A 19,028-nucleotide genomic window follows, 5' to 3' on the forward strand; every position below is an offset into this window, starting at 1 on the left:
AACTGAACCTCTGGCTTATGAGTTCGGCGCAGTCTCTGGTTATAAGATGAATATATCTCAAACTCAGATCTTGTGTTCGAACCATTTCATGGCCAATGACTCTAGAGGGGCCAAGGAGGTCACATATTTGGGAATCAAGATCCGAGAGTGTTTGAAAGAACTGGTTGACATCAACTGGGGGGGATATCATTGGCAATGTAAAGCAATCATTAGAAAGATGGGGCTGTCTACATTTGTCCTTGGTTGGTAGAGCCAACATTCTCAAAATAAATATACTCCCCAAGGTTTTGTATATTTTTAGATCAGTACCGTTGGAGGTTTCCCGTGGTCAATTACAACATCTACATGCACTTTGTGCTAAATTCTTGTGGGCTCCGGGAAAACCACTGAGGGCCATGCGATTTATGACTCTTCCAAGAGAGAGGGGTGGGTGGGCGGTTCCCGACTTCACGCTCTATTATAATGCGTCCCTCTTGTCAAATATGCGGATAATATTGACAGGAGAAGACGTGAGTAATCCTGCTGAGGCACCCTCATTCTATCAGGTGGTGTTAGGATCCGAGGTTAAGGATTGCCTGTTCAAGAAATTGGATAGGAGCTATTACAAAAAGACGTGCTTTAAAATCTTGGGGGCAGTTTTTAAGGTTTGGAGCACAGTACGTAAAAACATACAAATTCAGGGATCAACCTTTTATACACCTACTACGGCTGTAGGTATATTTCCGCCGATATTTCAAAACCACGTGGCAACCAGCTGGAGATGTAAGGGTATTAATCAAATTGGGGACTTTTACAACGCAGGGGGGTTATATTCATCTTTTAGTGACCTAGCTGACAAATTTCTTCTACCTAAGAATCAGTTTTTCAAATACTTACAGACTCGAGATTTCCTGAGCAAACAGCCCACTTTGATGACATCTCATAAATTAGTAAAAGCTATTAGGCGCCAGGAAAAGATAGGGATCCTTTATAAAATCCTGTTAGCCTCGAGAAGGGATGATCTGGATAAGCACAACCTTAAGTGCGCACTTAAACTGGGAGAACCAACGGTTTCTTTAGAGATGGCGATTGATATCGCCAGGGAAATTTGCATGTCGGCGAATCTCAAAGCCCAGTTTCATAAAACGATATTTAATCTTTACCATACTCCAGCTAAGATGATGAAATGTGGGAGGGGGTACGATGGTAAATGCTTTCGCTGTGGCATAGATAATGCTGACAGCCTCCATATTTTTTATGTTTTTGCTAAACTGGTGCCATTAATAGAACATATCGAGAAGTTTCTGACAGAGGTTACTGGGGTTGTTATTAAAATATCAGCTTCTATGATGTTACTTGGAATTGGTGAAGACCTGGAGCAAGGGAGACCCATGTATAAATTCCGGTTGTTGCTCTTTATTGCAACGGCAGTTGCACGGCTGTGTTTAGCGTCTTCATGGCTTCAGCCTGAAGTACCGTCTTATGAAATGTAGCGTGCCCGGTTTTACAAAATATATAATCTGGAGTACAGTTTGTATTCTGTTAAAGGACCAAGAAAACGCAAATTAGGTATCTATGTATAGGGGGCAATGATCGATCACATGAAGTGTTGAAATTTAATTTTTGGTAAAAGTGAACAAAATGAATTGTTTTTATGTTGTGTTATCAGATCTGTCTGTTTTTTATTGATGTTTTTGATACTGTGGATTAAATAATAAAAAAATGATTTAAAAAAAGTAGATTTGCAATTTCAGCAGGGCATGAGTTGGTAGACGGGATTCCGGTTGAACAGCATGCTTTGGTGAAAAGGATAGTTAAGAGTGTGTGTATGGAAATTCCTCCCAAAGCTAAGTGTGCTATTTTATGGGATGTTTCTCAAGTGTTGAGGGAAGTTGGGGAGGAAATAAATGTTTGGTGCTAAAGATGATGTCTTGGAAGATGGCTATTTTGCTATGCTTAATGTCTTTTAGGAGAGTTTCTGATATTAGGGCTTTGGAGGTGACCTCTAGAAGTTTCCAGCCTGAGGGTGTGTGTTTTGAGTTGCGAAGGAGCACTAAGACTATGTCTAGAACCATTTTTTATCCAAAAATAGAGGGACATTACGATTTGTGTGTGATCTGTTGCTTGAAGAATTATGAGAAAAGGACAGAGGTTGAGAGGGAAGGATGTTTGCAAATGTTGATTTCTTTTATACAGCATTTTAAAGCTGTGTCTGCCTTTACGCTGGCTAGGTGTAAGGAGCCGATGGAAGTGGCAGGTAAGTGTTTTTTTACCATATACTACCGGGGGGGGAGGGGGGCAATGGCTAGTAAGGCTTTTTTATCAGGTTCCAGTCTAAGTACTAACATTAAGGCTGCGGATTGGTCTAGTGATTCAAAGTGTAAATGTTTCTACGTTAAACCTGTGGAAAATGCTGTGCAAAGAGTTTTGGATGAGCTTTGAACATACATGGTATTGGCCTCCCGGCCTAGCCATAAAATGCAGATTTTACGCAGTTTTAATGGGGAGAAAATAATGATTTTATTAAATGCATGGAGGCTAATATTATCCCTCCCTGATTTGTGCTCCGCCCGTCTGAATTGTTTAAATTTGTGTTTCGGGACAAAGCTGAGAGAACGATTAAGGTGGAGATTCAGAAGGATATTATGGATATGGACAAGTTGCTTCTGGTGGTTTTGCTGTATTTTTGGAATGGACTTACAATTTATTTGCAGCAAGAAAATAAGGAATATGGCTGCGCGTTCAGTGATTATATGTATGCTCTAAGATTCAGGAATGTTGGTTGTTGTTCTAATTCTATGTTCTTGTTGCTGCTGTGTATGAGGCAATAAAAGAGATGATGCATAATATTGGCCTCCATGCCTTTAATAAAATCATGATTTTCTTCCCATTAAAACATTGGAAAATCTGCATTTTAAATCATTTATTTATTAACTGCACTGCTGTTTTGGTATTATTGCAAATGTACTATGTACTTTTTTTGGCAAAGGACCCACTTCTCTTGTCTAGCTACTAAGGGTGAGTACAATTCCTCAAAGAATCAACATTTTCTAGTAGGAAACACTGTTTCACTTTGTAGCAGATCAATAGATGTATAAAGAGTGTGACCCTTATACACACAGTTTCACAATCCAGTTTCCTTAATTTAATTTGGTATGTCCTTTAGTAGCAGTGAACGTATGTACTGAGAGGAGAGACGGTGGCTGAGAATAACAGTCATTATAAAGGTTGCTTAATATTTGTTCCAATCACACCGTCTCGTTCTTCATACCTAATTGTTTACAATTAACTTACAGTGAGTGCAAAGTTATTTTCAGATATTACAGATTGCATTATATTATGCTTCAGATGGCATTTTTTCTTCCGACAGTGACACCACCAGATTACCAACCTCCTGGTTTTAAAGAAGGCAATGCAGAAGGGATGATGTTTGAGGGGGAACCGATGCATCTGAATGTCGGGGAAGTTGCCACCCCATTCCATGTTTTGAAAGTGAAAGTAACGACTGAGAGAGAACGAATGGAAAATCTTGAGAAAACCATATTAAAAGAAAGTCATCAAGTACAGGCTATTGATTTGGACAAAGAAGACTTTGAAGGGCAGGAAAATCAAATGAATGTGAGTCAGTGGCATATGTGCATTTCGCAGATTCAGTCACAATTTAAATTGAATGTCAAATATATATGATTGTCTGCTGAAGAAAAACACATTTCCTTCATTAAAGTGAATAAATATTCATGGAGTAGACGGAGAGATCAGGGATGCTGTTGGCGAAAGAGAGATTCAATTTTTGGGTGATATGGGTGGCAAAAACCAAGCGTCACATATGGACAGGAAATGGTATATCCTAGACGTGCCAGGCTTGCCGTACCTCATGAGCTCATTTGCACAGTCAAGGGTTGTAAACTTTGTTTGCACTTTCTTCTCATCTCAGACTATTCTGTATAGGCATTTTCAAAGAAAATACTCAATTTCAGTGAATATGTTTCCTCACTTAGCAGTCCAGGTCCGGCCATATCATATTTATGACACTTAGGAGTTTTGCTTTTCTGACAACTACCAAATTTACTTTTAATTGAATATCCATGTCCGCTACAATTTGTAGCACAAAATATAACCACTTTGTTAGCTTGTTTGCACATTTATGCGTCATGAAAGAATAATTTGCATTTTATCTTTATTCTTTGTTCAGGTGACCCAAGAGAATAGTGTATCTATATTAATATGTTTTAATCAGTGCCTGTTTTAGTTCTGACCCCGTGTAACTGATCAGAGAGAAACATTTTCATTGCATTGTATTACTAGACAGATGAAGAGCAACAAGCCCAAAATAACTCTTTTGTCCTTTTGCTGGCACTGATATGACTTTTATTTTCTGTATATGTTCTTGGTTTGTTTGTGTTTGTATAGAACTAGCATCCTGTGTTTATCATGTATGGCTTACACTTGTAAAGCTGAAACAATAAAGTTAATTTAATGTTGAGAAACTATGGTGCTTTTAACAGACTAGAAAACAGACACTCTTATGTGTTGTACTTGGGACAATGAAGAGGGCTTCCAGAATACACTGACAGTATTCTGTACCGTAATTTATTATACCCTAAAGTGATGTAATATACTTCATAAATAGGTATCAATTCCCTACAAAGAACACGTTTTCACAGATTACTGGTGCTTTATATCCTTTGGTCCCATCTTTGACTAAAGTGCCTCTATTTTAAACAACAAAATCCTGAGATGGTTTTTGGTGCCTAGCATATCTTAATTAGTGCGCGAGGCCTGTAGAAAAGCTCTTTTCTGTAATCTGTCTGAAGTTTACATTATATGAGTGAACCTAGAAACGGGTCAGGAGGATGGCTCAATGAGGTTGTAACTTTTTTCCTGTATTGGATCTTTCATAGATACACGCTTCAATCATTCCCCTGCATCAAAGTGGTACATTCAAAAGCAGTATAGATCATACATAGCCCATAAGAGCTAAAAGAAAAAGTCACTTCATTAACTCATCTCCATCATTACAAAAGAACCAAACTCCAGCCAAGCAGGCAACAGCACCCTCTAGAACACTCTCCACAGAGTCTTCATTTCTCAGATTGTCATCGTGTGAATGGAGTCTCCCTAAGCCCTGTTCAGTTATCCAGGAGTTTCTGTCAGGAAACTAATATAAAAACGAACAATTAATGTGCAGAATGCTGAACAATGTCAAACATTCACCCCAGTACAGAGATCTGGGCCTAAATCCATCTTTTTTTGCTACCCATGCCAATCCAGTTTAACCCAGCCATATGCAAATCAGTCGTGACCCTGCTCCCCTTGGGAACAGTCCAGCCCGAACTGCCAGGCCAAGTCCTTCCTGGACTGGAAAGAAGCATCTTGGGACGGGTTTCGAGGTATCAACCCTCATCAGCCAGGCTAGCTTGACTCCAGTGGCATGGAGAGCACGGGATCCACGTCTGGGCAAACCCGTCCCACTCGGGCTGACAAATTCAAAAAGATCAATTAATAGACAGAATGCTGAACAATGTCAAACATTCACCCGAGTACAGAGATCTGGCCCTAAATCAATCTTCTTTTGCTCCCTTTGACATTCTAGTTCAATCCCAGGCATATGCAGATCACTCTAGACCCTGATCCTCATGGGAACAGTCCAGCCCGAACTGCCAGGCAGGTCCTCCCTGGACTGGAAACAAGCATCCTGGGACCGGTTTCGAGGAATCACCTCCCATCAGTCAGGCAAGCTTGACTCCAGTGGCATGGAGAGCACGGGACTGCAGAAAACTAATATTTAAAGGTATTTCTCTGAATTTCTTTATTGGTTAACCTAAACTGGCTAGCTGAAATGTCAGATTAAAGCAAATAATTTCTTTTTTGACCTTGTGGAACCTGTGACAAGAAGAGACTGCACTCAGGATCCTCACAAGGATGGCATTTACTGTCTCCACCAGTCTCATAAGGCAAAGGTCTGTAAAAGTTGCCGTACCGTTTCCTCAAAAGCTTTAAAGGATAGACAGGGGAGGCTGCTCGTATGGCTTCAAAAGCTTAAGACCAGGGTAGTTCCTCTATCTAAAGAGGAGAATGAGGATTCTCCTTAATGAAGAAAGTCTCAGAAGAGAGAGAGAGGGCTGAGGGACATATGTCTCGTGATCCACCAAAAAAAGCTCACCAAAAGACTCATCAAGGGTCATCTCAGGAACATGCTTCCTCTAGTGAGCACTTGGGTAAGCGTTCTAAAGAGGATGTCTCCTCAAAATATTAAAGTCAGAGCCTATAACATCTTCTCCAAGGTTGTTGTTACAACTCAAAAAGCCCTCCTAAGTGCCATCAACAAAGTCCACTCTACAGAAAAAGCCATTGATGACACTGTCCCACCAACTCATTTATTAGATGTGGAGTATTTAAATGATGATGGTCTTTTCAGAACAGCACATGGTCCTTCAGAACTTCATGTCAAAAATCAAGAGCAGAGTGAGGAAGATTATTATTTCTCAGGAACACAGTTTATGGATAAATCTACTTCTATTGAACTTTGCCAACCCTGTAAGCATCATGAACCCCAGGAGGAGATGGTGCAAGTACCAAAAACCTTGGTTCATGACTTACAGAGCATGCTACTGAACTATTATAAAATATTTCAATAGCCCTCTTGGGCTACATTATCACCACAAGCAATTCACTCTCCTCAAATTCAACCTCCTACTCCTCATACACCGCTTGAATTTACTTGCAGTGCACATGCCAAAAAGAATACCACATTTACATTTCTCTGGCAACAACAATCTCTGCTCTGAAAGGTACCAAGCACATTTCCCACACATTATCCCAAGGAGGCTTATGAAAGGCTAAAACAACCTTGAACATGAATAGCCTAAACAACAAGAGTAATCTGGGGGCCTGCCTGTGTGCGCAAAAGCTCAAGCTGGCTGACAGAATTCAAGATGGCATGAGGGCATGTCAAAGCCAATAGTAAGAACTTCATAATACTTCCCAATGTACAACAGAATGCACATTTGTGCACCACTGCCTGTTGCACTGCACACTTCATCTCCCAATGTATAAATATGCACATTTGAGCACCACTGCTTATAACACTGCACTTCGAGACCAAGAAGTACATTCCACATCTCTCTCTCTCTCATGCTTTCAAATGCACATCCCACACGTTCTGTTCCTGGCAAAGCTGTTCTACTCCGTGAAAGCTCCCACTCTAAATCTTCAGAGAGACACAAAAGAAATCTTCAAAGAAACGTGACATGCAGGACATTCAAGTTAGGATAAAATAAAACACCAAAAGTCAATTAAAACAATAGTATTCAAAAGTCATCACGTGGTTTCAGTACATAGGGGTGCCTCTAGCACTACAGACATTCTGCCTGGAAGAATAGCTGCTATGCTGCAGGAGAGACTGCCACTTTGCTAACTGCTTTGCGGTGTGGCCTGCTGTCTGCTGATTGTTGTGCTGCAGGAAGGACTGTCACTTTGCTACCTGCTTTGCTGTGTTGGCCTACTGCCTTCTGCTTCTTGCCTGGAAGTGAGAAAGATTGGACTTGCTCTCTACATCCTTGAACCCAAGTTTCTTCAAGGATTTGCTGGCTTGCCCCCTATTCTTGAAGTCTCAGGGCCATCAAAGACTTCCTTCCACCGTTCTTCAGCTGCTGGAGTCTGCCAACTGTGAGTATTGCCCTGCCAAGAGGTGCCAATCCAGTCCTGGGGTTTGAAAGTGGGTTCTGCAGCTGTTTTTCTTCAAACTTCGACGCAGTGACGACTTTGTGCCGGTCAGAATCGATGCAGTGCCCTTCGAAGCCAACGCAGTGCTGATCTGAGGACATCCCTTCTGCTCGATGGTGACGCGGGATCCAACTAAGAGGTTCGGCAACGATGCAGCAGTGATGTGAGGATCCAACTATGAGGCGTGACCCAATGCCAATCTGAGGTCCAGGATGCGAGGCCGACAACAACTCAGCACCTTCACCGTAAAGGACTCGACTTCGACGCATCGAGCGGCCTGCATGAATGGGAGCTGACGCATAGAGTCTTTGACGCTGGCTCCATCCAAGGGACTTTTCAGTAGGCCCTGCGTGGGTTCTGTAGCCGGCCTGCCCTCCATAGCGGTCGGCCTGAAACTTTGGATTTGCCGCAGTCTAGAGTGACTTTAAGTAATCCCTAAGCACTTTCGACTTTAAAGCACTATATTGCAGTTTATTCTTTACAAATTGATATCTTAAGTTCTACTTATTGGATTTTTGTTGTTTTGACCTTCTTTAACTTGGATAAATGTTCTCTATTTCTCTAAACTGTGGTGTAGTCTTTTTGTGCTGTTTTCACTGTGTAGCTGTAATTAAATTGTGCACAAATACTTTACACATTGCCCCTTAAGTTAAGCCTGACTGCTCTGTGCAAAGCTACTAGAGGGTAAGCACAGGTTATTTTAGGTTGTGTATCTGACTTACCCTGACTAGGCTTGCCTTCCCTACTTGGACAGGGTGCAAAACCTTGCCAATTAGAGACCCAATTCAAACATATATGATCATTTTATTGTTGCAACGTTTAGGGATCCACTGCCACCTTCATGGAGGAAGACATATATAGCAATATTTTTAAAGAAAAATAAGGATCAGTGACTCTTCTCTGCCAATCTTGCTGATTAATGTAGACTCTAAAATGTATATTAGAATATTGTCCAAATATTTGGCTACATCCATTACCAGTCTTGTTTATCCTTTACGTCATGGATTTTTCCCAAATAAGGACGCATCCTCTCGTGTTAATAGTGCTATAACAGCACTTGAGGTGATGGGTAAGTCCTACGGGTAAGCCCTATGGGATGATCCTTTTGGATGCAGAAAAGGCATTCAACATTGTCTTCTCCTGGGTTTTTATTGTTAACTATGACTTGGATGAGTTTTGGTCCTGACTTTTCTGAACTAGTGAGTTTGATCTAACTAACAATGATTTTCTGGAACTTTTTAGTAAGACCCAGCTGTTTATAGATTCCTTAATGATGGCAGGGGACATAAATGTGATGTTCTGGCTCTAAAATGGAAGAGTGATCTTGTCACTGAGGTCTCCGCAGATGAAATTCGGGTGAGTAATTTGCTTTCTTTCTCAGTTCCTAATATCTCCTGCATTAGAATGCACCATTTTAAAATACAAAACAATTTATATCATACTCCCTATAGACTTTGGAAATGGAGGCTTAGGGAACTTCTGAGTGCTTTCAATGTCAGTGTATTGAGGCCGATATTATACATCATTTTGCAACATATATTGTGATTCAGAGGTATTGGAATATGGTCTATTATCTGCTAAATTGATTAATAAGGTTGGAAATAGTATGGGCTGCAAAAATTCTTATATTAGGCCACTCATCAATGATACCTTATTCAAAGTGGGAAGTTTATTTTTTTAACCATCAGTCTTGCCAGACTTAGGTTAGCCGGACTGTGGCTACAGGAACATCCTCCTCATCCAAGTGCTTGGTCGCAAGAGTTTAGAACTCTTTGCAGATTAGAAATTTCCATTATTCAAAACGATCCTTGATACATTAAGTTTATGAGAACATAGGATCTGATAAAAGAATGGATGCAGATGTTAATTCCAGGTTACATTCCAGGTATGTGTTAAGCTACATGTACTGTAATTAATGTGCTCTCGGTTATGCTTTCAGGTGGATTTGTAGACGTTTGATGCACCTTTCAGTTTGTAACTTATTCCTGTGTTTTGTATCTGATTTTTTTGATATTTTCATAAATTAAAAAAAATATAGATGCTTACGAATTCCACTGTTTGCAGCGTTTCAACGTGTAGTGAAGTGATTGCTTGAGAGTGAAGCAAGTCATGGATTTTTCAAGATGATGTTGTGCTATGAGAAATTAATTGGAAGATCATGTTGTAGTATTGAGAAAGGTTTAGAGTATTTTAGATGAGCTGGATTGACCAATGGAGTTATCAAGTGTTGGTTTGCTATGGTAGAATTTGAATATCTGGGACATTTACTATCTTCTGAGGGGATTAAATCCTAGGTGAAATTGATAAGTGCCATTGATGAAGCTCCGTGTCTGCAATACAAGGAGCAGTTTCACTCTATTGTTGGCATGGCAGTGTAGTGCGCAAAATCATTTGACCCTTTTTCAGACCAGATAAAGGATTTGAGAGTTACAATGAAGAAGAATGCCAGGTTTGTATGGACAAACCTACAGCATGCCTACAGATTAGGATGTGTATAAGTAGAGCTGTGTGTTTTAATGTTTTTGGTGCCAGTGCCAAACACAACACAATTATAACCACTGATGCAAGTGCTTATGGCCTAGTTTTCTAATGCAGAGGAAAGGTGAAATTGAAAGGGTTGTGGTGTTTGCATCACAGACGTATAAAGTGACAGAAAGCTTGCTCACTGTGATCGCAGAGGAAGTAGTAGCAATGGGGTAGGTGGTGAATCATTTTAAGTAATTTGTGGATGGAACAGTTTTCGAGGGATGTATGCCGTTACAACGCACACTTTTACAACGCATGCACTTACAACACATTTTTTACAACGCAACATCCACTACAACGCATTCCATTACAACGCAGGACACTACAACGCATTTTTAAAAACTACCTTTACAACGCATTCCATTACAACGCATACTACCTTTACAACGCATACCATTACAACGCATAATATTACATTGCATTTAAGGTAAGTATTGGATAGTATAGGGGTAAAAATTACTATTCTAACTCCAGGGGGTGCAACAGTAGGGCAAGTGTTGCATAGTATAGGGGTAAAACTTACTATTCTAACTCCAGGGGGTGCAACAGTAGGGTAAGTGTTGGATAGTATAGGGGTAAAAATTACTATTCTAACTCCAGGGGGTGCAACAGTAGGGCAAGTGTTGGATAGTATAGGGGTAAAAATTACTATTCAAACTCCAGGGGGTGCAACAGTAGGGCAAGTGTTGGATAGTATAGGGGTAAAAATTACTATTCTAACTCCAGGGGGTGCAACAGTAGGGCATGTGTTGGATAGTATAGGGGTAAAAATTACTATTCTAACTCCAGGGGGCGCAACAGTAGGGCAAGTGTTGCATAGTATAGGGGTAACAATTACTATTCTAACTCCAGGGGGTGCAACAGTAGGGTAAGTGTTGGATAGTATAGGGGCAAAAATTACTATTCTAACTCCAGGGGGTGCAACAGTAGGGCAAGTGTTGGATAGTATAGGGGTAAAAATTACTATTCAAACTCCAGGGGGTGCAACAGTAGGGCAAGTGTTGGATAGTATAGGGGTAAAAATTACTATTCTAACTCCAGGGGGTGCAACAGTAGGGCAAGTGTTGGATAGTATAGGGGTAAAAATTACTATTCTAACTCCAGGGGGTGCAACAGTAGGGCAAGTGTTGGATAGTATAGGGGTAAACATTACTATTCTAACTCCAGGGGGTGCAACAGTAGGGCAAGTGTTGGATAGTATAGGGGTAAAAATTACTATTCTAACTCCAGGGGGTGCAACAGTAGGGCAAGTGTTGCATAGTATAGGGGTAACAATTACTATTCTAACTCCAGGGGGTGCAACAGTAGGGTAAGTGTTGGATAGTATAGGGGTAAAAATTACTATTCTAACTCCAGGGGGTGCAACAGTAGGGCAAGTGTTGGATAGTATAGGGGTAAAAATTACTATTCAAACTCCTGGGGGTGCAACAGTAGGGCAAGTGTTGGATAGTATAGGGGTAAAAATTACTATTCTAACTCCAGGGGGTGCAACAGTAGGGCAAGTGTTGGATAGTATAGGGGTAAAAATTACTATTCTAACTCCAGGGGGTGCAACAGTAGGGCAAGTGTTGGATAGTATAGGGGTAAAAATTACTATTCTAACTCCAGGGGGTGCAACAGTAGGGCAAGTGTTGGATAGTATAGGGGTAAAAATTACTATTCTAACTCCAGGGGGTGCAACAGTAGGGCAAGTGTTGGATAGTATAGGGGTAAAAATTACTATTCTAACTCCAGGGAGTGCAACAGTAGGGCAAGTGTTGGATAGTATAGGGGTAAAAATTACTATTCTAACTCCAGGGAGTGCAACAGTAGGGTAAGTGTTGGATAGTGTAGGGGTTTTAATGTAATATTATGCGTTGTAATGGTATGCGTTGTAAAGGTAGTATGCGTTGTAATGGAATGCGTTGTAAAGGTAGTTTTTAAAAATGCGTTGTAGTGTCCTGCGTTGAAATGGAATGCGTTGTAGTGGATGTTGCGTTGTAAAAAATGCGTTGTAAGTGTAGTGCGTTGTAAAAGTTGCGTTGTAAAGGTTGTTCCCCGTTTTCGAGTTGTGGAGTGACCTTATACAACATTCAGACATATTTTCCATTTAGGAGAGTGTAAAAAATAAGGCGCAATTAACCGAGTGGGTGTGTTATGTGCAAGAGGTTTCATTTAATATGTGTTCCTGTTGTCATAACATCAATGTCTCCTGTTTGTCCCATTTGCTTGTATAAAAACAAAAGGAGGAGAGTTATGTAGTGCGGACTGACCTACAGACTGTGAATGTTATCAGGGAGTAATTACCGAAACAAGAATAGAAAAGAGTTACTGAAAAGACAAAGAACATAAAGAGGTCATGGAATGGATTAAGTTGGCCGAAAAAGACATGAAAGTGCTCCTGAATCCTTATAAAATGGTATGGTTGGAATGGATGGTAATAAAAGGAATTGTAAATTGAGGGGTTAAGTTGGCAGTCCCTGATGAAATAAGCAGGCAGCCTTATTGTGATTGTACATGAGGGTTATGGTAGCATGTCCGTCATGAAATGTAGGACCCATTGCAACTTTTCATGGCCAGGAATGGAAAGGCAGATGAGAGATCATAAATTGCCTACCATGCACCAATAGCGACGAGTAACTTAAAGTGAACGAAACACCAGTTTTTCCCAGCTGGCAAAGGGTTTGAGTAGATATTCGTGGTCTATTCTCAGGAAGGGGATCATCAGAGAGATATACCATTGTTAATTATTCTGGCCCAAGGTAGAGTTTGTTAAAGAGATTAAGGCAAAAACTGTAAAGGGACATATGGTAACTAATATTTCAAAGAAGGATGTCCTGAAGAGGTGGAAAGGTTCATTGGGGAATTGGTCATGCAGAGTGGGTTAAAGTGTACAAACATATGTCTATGCTGGATAAAGAAGAAACGATCGAAATAGCGTAACATTGAATTTATTGTGGACAAGTTCAGTACCAAGCAACAGAAATATTGTGTGCAGAAGCATTTGTGGATAAGTCAGGGAGGTTCAAGGAGAATGACAGTGCGTATATATTTAGGTATGGCGAATTGAAACATGGTTTGAAGTAGTTAGAGCCCAAAAGGGTAATAAAGGTTTTTGATAACTCTGTTGTAATGAAGAATGGTGGCAGGTGGAATATTCTGAAGTTTACCTGATGCAACCCTTCCCAAGGTTAGGCAAGAGTTAAAAGTGAAAGCTAGGACGAATGACAATTTGGAAGTTAGGGTATTAATGAAGAGGAAAAGCTGGAGTGAAAAGAGAAAAGGTCATGCTCATTCAAGATTCAAGGATTGAGTGTTGGTGCATAGTAGTTGATTATGATAGTTTCACACATGTGTGGAAATGTAACTTTTACGCTTAACATTTATCCGTCCCTGCCAAAAACCAATCTGGTGCATTTGTTTGCTATTTTATATACCATGTTCTTTTTATAGTTTCATCTTTGTTTGTTGGTTTGTGAGAAAGGCAGATGTGTTATATCTTGCATATTGTTGTTACTATTATGGTTATAATGCTGAAAAAACATGACAGAGGAACGTCAAAAGGTTGTATGGATTGTATCACTTAACACGGGCCAGAGCAGTTCCACGTACAGCTGCTGCTAGATTGGTGATCAGTAAACCGTGTTCCTACCTTTATTGTGTTGATGTAGTTTGATGTGTCACCTCGAGCCCCCAAACCATGATCCAGACAATTGTGTAGCAACTGTTTGCCTGATGTATTTAAGGCAGATGATAGTGCCAAGGCGAAGAAGACAGCAGAACAACTCTTATCCCAAAACTTCAGCAGTTACTCCTTACAATCAACACAGGTGTCTCCGTCTCTCCAGGAACCGATTCCAGATTGGTATTCAGAGGGATATACCTGAACCTGACCAGTGCCAACTGTCTCAACTATTTTATCTAGCGAGGACATGGTAGACATCCTTCTCTAATTTACAGAAAGATCAAGGATCTAAGTTGGGTTTTTCAGCAATTGTATCACATGTCCTGCTGTAGGACACAGGAGGCAATCCCTATGGTAGATGAAGTGTATCTCCTGCCAGTGCATTAATCTTCTCTTTAAAGAATAGAGCATGAAAAACATCATACATCGTTTCCGAAAGGTGCAAACTTGTTAATACTTCTAAAAGATCCTGTAATAAAATTGATGTAAAGTGGCACTTTGCAGCCAACTTATGTTCCAAATGTGCAAATCAGAGTTTCTCAATTTACTTTGGTTCCACTCTTTACAGAGATATTTTAAGGCATAGGCAAAGTGGCAATTGCCCAGGCTCCCTACCTTTCAAGGAGCCCTCTGGGAAATTGAATTTTCTCTCTCTTTTCTCGATCTAAACCTATTTCTCTCTCTATCATGTATCATTTTAAAGACGTTTGGTGTCCAAAGAAAGACAAATTGAAACTTTTTTGTGTGACTGTGATAAAGTTTAACATATAATTTAGTTTTATTTTGCTTTATTGAAGCTTTAATTAGCATGAAAAGGGTATTAAAATTCAAATTTCTTCCAGACAAGAGCCCCTCAATATGTATTGCCCATGGCCCCAAAAATCCTTAAGATGACACAGACTTCTAGTACGTAAAGTCACCTGCAGGAGTCAGTCAGTGAAAGCAAGAAAGAAGGAAACAGCTTGAAGCAGCGTATCAATTTCAATGTAAAGAGACTGTCCATAACATCAAAACGCAAATGCAGGGTCTTGGAAGGAAAACTGTTTACCCCAGTATTGGAACTTTCATAGATTCTCATGCTTTGTATCATTCCCCGTCGTCGGAATGGGAGCTTCGGTAAATAAAAAATATCATAACCATAGAAACAAAAGAGAAAATAGGCTTAGGCCTCATCTCATTTTGTAGCATATCACCCTCTTTGTGTAAAAGAGCCCAAACTTTTGCCAGGACCAATCAGCACAGCCTCACCCTCTGGAACCTTCCTGAGAGAGCTCAGAGCCTCAGATTTTTCTACCGCACGTTGTGCTAGGGAGTCTCCACTGAGCTCTGCTCAGTTTTCTCAACTTTTATTTCAGATATTTACTTTTTTAACATCTATAGTGACATTATGTCAGATAAGGAAAAGAAAGCCTTATTCAGGCCCTGTGCTTCTTGTGGAAAGAAGAGACTTTTCATTGAGGATAAGCATGAGAGTTGTATTTACTGCTTATACCCTGAACACAAGGCCACAGACTGCAAGATTTGTCGGACTCTATCTACTAAGCCTTTGCGGGACAGAGAGGGTCGACTGCTGACATGGCTGCAAAAGCTGAAGACCAGGAAGGAGGTTCTTTCTTCAGATGAGGAAGATTCGATTTCTGGCACTTCCTCCAGGAGATCAAAGAAGAGGGGTAGGTCATCTCCCTCCATCTCTGCAGAACCCCCTGTCAAAGCCCCTCACAGGATCTCTGAAAGGTCTGGGGAGGCTGGTCCCATGAAATCTCCTCACGAAAGTGAAAAGGAGAGGCAGGGACAGGCTGCTGGTGTGGACACAGCCTCTAGGGACAAAAAGGAGGTTTCTATATCTTCTCCTCCGTCCCAGAAGGAAAAGCCTGCTAAGAAACACTCTGCAGGAAATCCACAGATGGCTCCTGTGAAGAAACAGCGTCCGTCGACGGTGATTAAAGCAGGTACGTCGACGACGATTTCCACTGTAAAAACTGTTTCCTTGGTTTCGTCGACGGGACCGTCGACGATGTCTGCTCCTGTTTCATCGTCTACGATAGCTTCATTCTCGTCGTCAACGACGGTTTCCATGAAGCTCCTGTCGATGGCAGTTTCGACGATGACGGCGACGGCGACGTCGTCGTCGATGCTGATGACGAGACCATCGACAGTTGTCCCGTCGACGATGAAGAAAGCTCCGTCGACGAGCTTGCCGTCGACGAAGAAAAAGGCTCTGTCGACGATCCTACCGTCGACGACGATTCAAGCATCGTCGACGACCTTATTGACGACGACGATTCACACTCCGTCGACGAAGACTACTGTGCCGTCGACGATATCATCATCGATTTCGTCGACGCTTGGGATTCCTTCGACGATGACTTCGTCGACGGGACCGTCGACGGGTCAAATTTCTGGTTTTTCAATACAGAGGTTGAAAATTACACCTGAGATGACATCACCTAGGCGAGTTACGCCTTTACCACCATCTATGCTGCTAGATGAGTCGGAGGAGGAGGATGAGGTTGAGCAGTATGGGGATGCCTACGGTCCCTCAGATCTGCATGTAAAGCAGCAAGAGATTAATACTGAGGATTATTATGAACAAGATGAGCAGGAGGAACAACAATATGTTCAGCAGGAAGTACGTCCTCGCACTTTGAGACAGGACATGATAGCTATGCCAGTTGCTCTGGTTACGGACTTGCAGATGATGTTGCAGGACTACAGAGCTCGATTTCCATCACACCCTGACGTTCAACCAGTGCATCCATCTACATCAGTGGTTCCGCAAGGGCCGTCAGTGGACTTGCCACCTCCCCCTAAAAATATACCACGTACCTCACCAGTGGTGGTACCAGTAGTGGTTCCTCAGACTTCGTATCCGGAACCTGCCAATGAAGATACACAGGATGTTGATACAGATGAAGAGGATGAGGGGCACGTGGTCCCACTATCTGATCCAGGGGATGCAGATGTGGATCTTGATGATACTGGAATGCAAGATCCGGATGCTACAGGGCGGGACACGAACGTGTCGCCTCCGGCAGATATTGGGGGGTTCCATAATCTTATGGAGCGTGCATCCAATAGATTTGGTCTGCCTCTCACAGTGGAACAGTCGGACTGTTTTCTATATGATTTTAAGGCACAATACAAGAAGTCTGTCAGGTCGATTCCCATCATTGAGCATGTGTGGGATGAGGGAATCAAGATTATGCAGAACCCGGCCACTGTCATCCCGGTTCTTACCCGGCTGGAGAAGAAATACAAGGCCCCTGAGGGCAGTCCTGCATGTCTTCTTGGACAACCAAAGCCTGACTCTGTGATATCTCAGGCCGCACAGAGCAAGTCCAAGAATCCTTCAACACCTTTGACTACGCCTCCGGATAAGGATGGCAGGCGGCTGGACAATGTAGGGAAGAGATTTTCCACCATGGCCAGTTTGTTGGTTCGGGCAGCAAATTCATTAGCCATTCTAGGCAGGTACGACCGCCAAATGTGGTGCGACATGGAGCCGTTTATTGATCTACTACCAGACTCTAATCAGGAGGAGGCCAAGCAAGTCCTCATGGAAGGAGAGAGATGTTCCTCTGAGATCATTGACTGTGCTATGGACATAGCCTCTACCGCTTTCAGGGCTTTGGCAGGGTCAGCGGTCTTGCGCCGTCAAGGCTGGTTAAGGGCAACCTGGTTCCGTCAGGAGGTCCAAAATAGGATCCTGGACCTTCCATTTGACGGGGAAATGCTTTTTGGCAAGCATGTCGATGAGGCCCTGCAGAGCATCAAGAAGGACACGGACACAGCAAAGTCCTTGGGATCCTTAAATTATCGGAAGGTTCCATTCAGAGGAGCTCGTGGAAGAGGGTTCACTTCTTACAGAGGCAACCAGCGTCAGTATTCAACGCAGTCAGGACAATCATACAAGGCTCAGTACTCGAACCAACGCCAAGGTCAATCGGCGTCTTTCTCTCGTCAGTCCCAGAGAGGACGTCAGAATCGTCAGGGACGAGGCAATGCCAAGAGGCAATAGCGGCCTCCTGGTTCTGACTATTGTTCCTCCCCTACCAAAGACACCGGTTGGGGGCAGGATCTCCTATTGTCTGGACAGCTGGGTCCTTATAACATCGGACCGGTGGGTTTTGAATATTGTTCAGAGTGGCCATACGTTGGAATTCCAAGATCTTCCTCCAACGAGAGCTCCGGACGCCCGTCCCTCAAAACATCTCCAACTGTTACATCTCGAAGCCCACCAACTATTCATCAAGGGTGCCTCTTTCACAGAGGGGCATGGGTTTCTATTCCAGGTTCTTCCTGGTTCGGAAGACGGCAGATACGTGGCGTCCTATACTAGACCTAAGGGAGCTCAACACCTATCTCATCAAGCTCTCCTTCAGGATGGTCACTCTCCAGTGTATTCTCCGTCTACTGAATCCGGGCGATTTTTTGGCGTCCCTGGATTTAGAGGATGCGTACTTCCACGTTCCAATCCACCCAGCTCACAGGCAATATCTACGCTTCACAGTAGGCAAGAGCCATTTCCAGTTCAAAGTGCTTCCGTTTGGCCTTCGGTCTGCACCTCGGATATTCACGAAGATGCTGGCACCAGTCGCTGCTTTTCTCAGAAAGCAATCCCTAGAAGTGTTCCCATACTTGGACGACTGGCTCGTCAAGGCTCCATCGCTCAAGGCAACTTCTCAAGCCGTTTCAACTTGCATTCAGTTGTTCACCCACTTGGGTCTTCAGCTCAACAGGTCCAAGTCGGTGCTGATACCCTCCAGGTCGCAAAGGTTCCTTGGAGCTATTCTGGACACGACACTATGCACCGCTCGTCCGTCGGAGAAGCGTCAACGCAAGTTGATCACCTCCGCTCGTCAAGTGCTGCCGAGGAAATATTTGTCGGTTCGCTGGTACAAGTCCTTACTCGGATCGATATCATCCTGCATACCATTAATACCGCATTGCAGGCTTCATATGCGTCCTCTGCAGGAGGAGTTAGACCAACAATGGCGCCAGGCAGAAGGGTCATTCAACGACAAGGTGTGGGTAACACCAGATATGCGCAAGGCCTGCGAGTGGTGGCTGGTAAAGGAGAACATCGCAGTAGGATTAACATTCCGGACTCCACCGTCTCCTATGGTGGTGACCA

At 42.4% G+C, this 19,028-nt stretch overlaps 1 protein-coding gene across 1 annotated transcript in view; it reads left to right on the forward strand.

Moving 5' to 3' along the window:
* The window catches only part of HORMAD1 (HORMA domain containing 1), an 863,212-nt gene that overhangs the window by 542,366 nt on the left and 301,818 nt on the right, over window positions 1-19,028 (forward strand). The window contains exon 10 of the mRNA XM_085638767.1: window positions 3,350-3,597. Coding sequence (XP_085494893.1) covers window positions 3,350-3,597 — 248 coding nt within the window. The remainder of the gene's footprint in view (window positions 1-3,349; window positions 3,598-19,028) is intronic.

The sequence above is a fragment of the Triturus cristatus genome, chromosome 12 (assembly GCF_964204655.1).
Source record: "Triturus cristatus chromosome 12, aTriCri1.1, whole genome shotgun sequence".
Lineage (NCBI taxonomy): Eukaryota > Metazoa > Chordata > Amphibia > Caudata > Salamandridae > Triturus > Triturus cristatus.